Source organism: Fulmarus glacialis, unplaced genomic scaffold (assembly GCF_000690835.1).
Source record: "Fulmarus glacialis isolate BGI_N327 unplaced genomic scaffold, ASM69083v1 scaffold15064, whole genome shotgun sequence".
Taxonomy (NCBI): domain Eukaryota; kingdom Metazoa; phylum Chordata; class Aves; order Procellariiformes; family Procellariidae; genus Fulmarus; species Fulmarus glacialis.
This window is the reverse complement of record NW_009208802.1, coordinates 1,717-8,284: the sequence shown is the minus strand read 5'-3', so window position 1 is coordinate 8,284 and position 6,568 is coordinate 1,717. Positions and strand designations below refer to the sequence as shown.

The window sequence follows — 6,568 nt, the reverse complement described above, 5'->3', positions numbered from 1 at the left end:
GACGAAGCAGAAGGTAACTCTGCGATTGCCGTAGCCTGCTGACCGCTGCAGCGTGGCTTGTGGCACCGGGTGGAGCTGCAGCGTGGCTTGTGGCACGGGTTGGAAATCTTGGCAGTGAAGAGATGAACATTGAAGGCGAAGGCTTTGGGAAGTTGTTTGGAGATCCGCCTGTAGGAAGGCAGCTAAATGATGGTCACACATCAGTTGCCTGTCAGTGCAATCAGGCTTAATTATTTGTGTTGGAGAGTAGAAATCCTTTCTTTCTTTTTCTTTAAAGCAGTGTTGTTTACTCTGGTGTTTTGTCTTCAGGTGGCAGAATTTATTGATGAGCGTCCAGATGAAGTGAAGCTCATGGAGGAATTCCGAACAAATACTAAGTGGAAACTTCTAGGAGGTGAGACCAGACCTTTCCACCCTCTCTCCCTGGATATTTAAGTGCTCTGAACAATGCCATTGCAAGTTAAAAATAATATTAGTTTAAAAAAAAAAAAAATCTTGAAATGCTGAAGGGATCATGAACTGTGGGGAACCCTAACGATGGTGACTTTCTGATTGTGGTTTTTTTTTTAGACCAGAACGAAGACTCGCAGAGTTCGGATATTTCAGTACCTGCCAAATTTACCTTGAGGTACGGGGCTCCAACTGGAAATTCTTTTGTCGGTTAACTCTTGTTTTCTCGTATCGTCTGTCTCGTTCTGCAGTGTCCAAGTGCTTTGCTGTGAAATGCGAGAAAGGGCATACGCAGGGATTCCTTTTCCACCGTTGAATAACCTCGGCCTTGGGGGTGGGGCTGGCAGGCAGCATGCCGTCTAGGTTTCTGCATGATACGCGAACGTGTCCCGCAATCCTCTGATGGCGTCAGAGAAATCTGGGTGATGACTCGCTATAGATCTGAAACATGGTGAGGATGGTGGTGATACAACAAGCCTCTCTTCTGAAAGCATCTCTGGGATGTTCCAGGGTCGCACAGCGTCCAGGCTCTCTGAGAGACCATGATGGGGCGTTTCCTTGTGAGAAGATGATTATACAAGGGCACAAAACGGGTTTTGTAGTCTGAGTGTCGGAAGGGTCCCTGGAGACTTTAAAATTACAGCTTTCCTGTGATCCAGGTTGCCTCGGAGGGTTTCTGGGATCTACTTTGGGAAGTCCGTGGCTCAGTGATGCAGGGAAGTGCAGAATCAAGTACGAATTCGCGCTCAGAAAGTTGTTTTCATCCTTGACCCCTACTGCTAGCTTTACACGTCCTGCTTGGTTTTTGTTTTCTGTCTGGAGACAGCAAAACAAACAAAAATCTAACTCTCATGTTCACCTTCTCCTCCCCTCCCAGGCGACAGCGCCACGACTCCCCGGACAGCTCGCCGCCAAGGAGACTGCGGCACGACTCCCCAGACAAATCGCCTCCAGGGCAACAGCGCCACGACTCCCCGGATCTGTCCCCTCCCAGGCGGGAGAGAAACAATTCCCCCAACTTTTTGCCTCCCAGGCGACAGCGCCACGACTCCCCAGACCTCTCCCCGCCAAGAAGGAAGCGCCACGACTCTCCAGACCTCTCTCCCCCAAGGCGGACCTCCCAGGCGACAGCGTCACGACTCCCCAGATGTCTCTCCAAAGAGAGTCAGTTCAGCGATGGGGAAAAAGGGCTGCAAAACCACAGACAAGTCCCAGTCGGGGGGTGTCCAAGGAGAGCAATCTCAGCTCAGGCACGGTGTCTCTGACAAGTCCTCATCACGTCAGAAGCGTCAGGCTACTCCAGATCTGTCCCCTCCACGGAAGAAGAGGTACGATTCTGACCCAGATTCGTCACCGCCTCGGAGAAAGAGGACTGGGTCACCTAGTCTGAAAAAGCAGAGCAGAACAAAAGGTGAGCGTGCGTAAGAGTGTGTTCTGTCTGCCCAGTGCTTTGCTGGCTGCCCACTCTGGGATCATGTTTGCACGCTCCTGAGAGATGAGTGGCGTGGAATTAGTAGTCTGCAATCATGGAATGGTAGCGGATAGGTTGTCATTTCTGTTGGTACAGCTAGTTCTTGTAATCCTATTTTTCCGTCCGCTGGACTAGTATTAATCTAAGAGTCACTGACTAAGGCTTAAACGTGTCCGAAAGGAAAACAAAGTTTAAACCCAGTCTCCAGGCAGTACACGTTCAGAAGGAAGAAAATTCACCTACAGCTTGTCATCTCTTAAGGTCTTGATTTTTCTAGGAGTTAACCTCATGCACCACCATGTTTAGTCCTTTCGTGGGACTAATTCTGTGATTTTTAGTTAGTTATGTCTTTACTGCAGGTGCTTCTCCAGCCACGAAAAAGCTTAGGCAGGTGCCCTCTCCTCAGAGGTGCCTGAGGCACGACTCTGACTCTCCATCTCCACGGAGGGGTACCCGGAATGCCTCTGATGCAGACCGCAGGCTGGGCCATGTACACAGCGATTCCCCTAAGCGTGGTCCTCTGAAACAGAATCAGAGCAAGTCTTCAGACTCTGATTTATCTCCTCCACGACGGACTCTGCCAGCCGGAAAGGATCAGCACAGTTCAAGGAGTCCCCCTGACCTCTCACCTCATCGCCACCGTGACGCTAAGGGATCTCCCAAGAAGGTAAACATTTAGTCTTTCCATTTAAGCTCTCGATGACTTCCTGGTGATAGAAAACTGTAAAAGTCCCACAACTTACCAATTGTGGAGTAGAAATTTCGTATATCTCATGTATGCAGCCGTGCCAGACCCTCTGCTTGCAATAAGCAAGGCATGAGGTAAGCGTGACAGAGGATCTCTGCCTCAGTCCGCTCTGTTTCTGGAGGTCTGGGGAAGCTGTTCGCGAGGGTGCCAGCGAAGCGGCTTTGTAACATGGCTGTCTCTGCTGATGCGTCTCTCTTGATCTCTTGATCTCCCTCGTTATGCCTCTGGATCGCTGGACAGCTCTCAGCTAGCAGTAAATGTGATTTTTTTTGTTTGATTTGCAGGCAAACGTGATGTTATCTGGGGTCAAAGCTGGCTTGGTGTCAGCTGATGTGCTGCGGAGGGAACAGCAGGAGCTCAGGAGGCATGAGAGAAGTAATAAGCACTTGGAAGGTAGGGGTGTAAAAACACTGCATGAGCACCAGCTCGCTTTTTCTTTCTCTGCTTTCAGCTGTCTCTTGATGCTGTATCAGGCCCTGGTTTTAGGGTGCTGATGGAGAGCATCCCTGTGGAGCAGCATCTAGATGTGCTGATAGATTCCTTGGGTAGGGTCACCGAGCCTCTGAAATAAAAGATTTATAAACGGTGATTTCAAAGCAATGCCAGTGAAATCATAGGGAGGGTGAGAGGCTTTTTCTCTGTCTGCCCCATCTGCACGTCTGAAGAAGCAGGCTGATACTCAGAGAGCTCAGGGTACGAGCGTGGCTATGTGGGGCAGCAGCTAAAAGCAAGAGCTGTGATCCTGCTCGGGTTTGGATGATAAGCTCTTTCAGAGGCTAGAACAAGCAAAAGGAAAAAATGTTGAAATAGAATCATAGAATAGTTTGGGTTGGAAGGGACCCTTAGAGTCGCAATTAGTCATTGAATTGTCTGGAAACGGCAAAATGTTCCAAAACGCGTGACTTGAGGCATCTGCTCCCTCCAGAGGAATCCCGACACTCTGAGACCGTCTTCCGAGACAAGTCAGGCCGCAAGAGGGACCTCGCGCAGGAGCGGCTGGAGCAGAGGCAGAAAGCTGAAGCGAAGTCCGAGAGAGACGAGCAATACGCCAGATGGGGTAAAGGGTAAGGTTCTCCAGAGCTCCCCAGCACGGTCCCTGGGCCTCACGTTACAGCTTAGGACTCTCGGCTCCCTGCTTTTTAGCCCAGTTTGATACCGCTTCCAGTGGCGGTGTTGGTGGCCTGTCGCTTCGTTCTGAGTTTGAGCCTGGGACCAGGAGAGGACGTGTTCCGCACGTCTTGGAGACCCCCTCAGTTATTTCCTCCGTTGCTGGGTGTGCATTGGGAATTGCGCACACAGAGTGGAGGTTCAGGACTGTGGTCAATCCTGCAATTTTGAGCAAGTCACAGTAAACAATTGCTTGGTTTTGGAGTGACGCTTGGTGCTTGTTTTCAGGCTAGCGCAGGGGAGGCAACAGCAGCAGAACGTGGAAGATGCAATAAAAGAGATGCAGAAGCCGTTGGCCCGTTATATTGATGACCAGGATCTGGATCGAATGCTGAGAGAACAAGAGAGAGAAGGAGACCCCATGGCTGACTTCATCAAAAAAAGGAAGGCCAAAGAGAACAAAGAAAAGAAAGGTTTGAGTTACACCAGTGTCTGGTTTAAGGCCTCAGCAGCGTAGAACTGCAGCTGCTGTTCAAAAAAGAGCCTCAGACTGCCAGAGCAGCTTGGTCCTAAAGGACTGCTTCTCTGGAGTCAGTGTAGTAGCAGTATTTGCTATTATTGGCTTGTTACCAGTAACGGTTACTATTATTTGTTAGCTTAGAGAGCAGGATCTGGTGACTTAAAAATCAACAGACTCCAGTTTGGTCAGGTGTCTCTTTGGAAGTTTCCTCTGCCAGCTGTAGTTGGCCGTTAAGCAGCCTGTGCACTATGCCTGTGTATACCTCTTAGGTTGATGACGATGTGACCGCGTGATTGCACTGAAGTAGTAAACATCTGTATTGCTCTTTCTGTTCCTAGAAAAACCTAGGTACAATGGACCAGCACCTCCACTCAACAGATTTAATATATGGCCCGGGCATCGCTGGGACGGTGTGGACAGGTACGTGGTTCCTGATACAGTGATGTGGTAGAATAATAGTAACAATTCAAGGAGTTCACAGCGTAAAGGTTCCCAGTTCTCAGATGAATGAGATTGTTAGCAATAGTAAGGTAGAGTGTGTTAAGTTACAAACGGGTGATGAATGCGTGCTTGTCCGGGACGGAAGGGAGCAAGGCTGGTGCTGTTACCAAGGGTGTGAGTAGCTTCTGCAGTGCGAACACCCGACAGCACGCAGGGAGAGACCCGCTCATCCTCAGGATGAAGGTGACCGAACTCGCTTCGGAGATGCTAACTGTTGTTAACCACTGATTGAAACAGATTAACCTCAGTGGAAACCGAGCCAGAGTAAAAGTAGGGGAAAACTCGTAACGTCTCTAAAAAGCTTCATTGCTTCAGAAAAGCTTTTGCGCAGCAGCCCATGGTCTTCTCGGTATTACTTTGTAGGTCCAACGGATTCGAGCAGCAGCGCTTTGTCCGGATAGCCAACAAGAAGGCAGTTCAGGAGCTTGCGTACAAGTGGAGCGTCGAGGACATGTAGACAAGATGAAGAACCACGCAAAGCAGCGCTCCTGAATTGATGCTACAGAGGTTCACCTGCTGCTACTGCCAGAGCTGTGAGGAATGGCTCGCTCTGCCTGGACCAAGCCCCGTCCTCGGCGTTCAGCGTCCCAGTGGACCGTCTTCTGAGAGGCAAGGCTGAACTTAGAGGAGAGCTGCCAAAAGAGGATTTTCCTGTCAGCCGGAGAGCACGAGCACAGAGAGCTGCAGCGGCGCCGCTTGGAGCAGCGCAGCGGCTGAGCGTGGAAGAGAGGTGCGGTGGCCGCTGCCTGCAGGAGTACCTCGGCTCTCTGGCGCTCCCCCATAAGGTGCTGCAGACATTGGTTTCTGGTCCGTTTATTTGTCTTCTAACAAACCGTAGAAACTATATGCTTAATTGTTTTATGCCAAATGCTTTGTCCTCTGAGGGCGGTTCACAAGTCTTCAGGTGTCCTCAATCTCAGGTTTTTCTTCATGGTAAAAGTATGCTGAACGCTTGGAGAGTTAACCTCGTCCAGTAGGTCACTCTGCCAGAACTCAGTTGCAGTTTCAGTTGTGTTCGAGTTCTTCCAGAGAGCAACTATACCCTGCAACTACTTAGTACTGTGAGCTGGTTTGCCTGTGGGCTGATGTCAGATCCTCCCTGTGTCCTTCCCAGTGCACCGAGAGGGCTTTTGTTAAGGTTTTACAGTTGTTGTGCCCTCTAGTTCACAGAGTCACTGACGTGCAGTAAAGCTCAGCTTCTCCTAGCCCTGCCTGAGCAGGAAGCTGCTTGCTGTGTATCACTGGCTCTCTCCTGCAAGAGGTTGAGAGACCGACCTGCAATGCTGTATCTGACAGCAAAATCTTCAGGAGCCCCCGCAACTCTTTGGGGGTCAGTTTCTTGTGGAAGTAAACGTACGGGGGGTGTTTAAATTGCTTCCCCTGACCGTTATTTTGGAGTAGCTAACGGTGGCGGGTTGGTCCCCCCGGACTTCTCTCTGGACAGTGGTGCTGATGACTTGCCTAGTGCCGCTGCCTGGGGGCTCGCTTCCGCGCGAAGCATAACCCCTCGCTTGTGATCAGATTTGTCGGGCTTGCAGCTGGAGGCCAGGCAGAGAGCTTCCCTTAATCCCTGCTTGCGACAAAGCACTTGTGGAAATAAATACAGTTGTTCTCGTTGACGTCCCAGGGAGCATGTATTAAATGCAGCCAGCAGTTTCCATGGAGATGCCTTGTCTTCAGTAGTGGTCAGGGGCCAGTCGTCAGAGTTGCTCTTTGCAGTGATTCTCAAGCAGCGGGAGGGCTGTGGGCGAGAAGTATAATGACAAAGTCT

The 6,568-nt window shown here is 50.4% G+C and overlaps 1 protein-coding gene across 1 annotated transcript; it reads left to right on the top strand.

Annotated features, from left to right (window-relative positions):
• Positions 1 to 309: 309 nt before the first annotated feature.
• BUD13 (BUD13 homolog (S. cerevisiae)) lies at positions 310 to 5,254 on the top strand (the record flags this gene model as incomplete). Its single annotated transcript, XM_009576623.1, is given in 12 exon segments — positions 310 to 394; positions 571 to 628; positions 1,328 to 1,564; positions 1,566 to 1,618; positions 1,685 to 1,861; positions 2,281 to 2,397; positions 2,470 to 2,588; positions 2,954 to 3,062; positions 3,595 to 3,733; positions 4,065 to 4,249; positions 4,635 to 4,716; positions 5,161 to 5,254. Coding segments are annotated over 12 exon segments (1,455 nt in total), but the record flags the coding sequence as incomplete, so codon positions are not given.
• Positions 5,255 to 6,568: the final 1,314 nt, after the last annotated feature.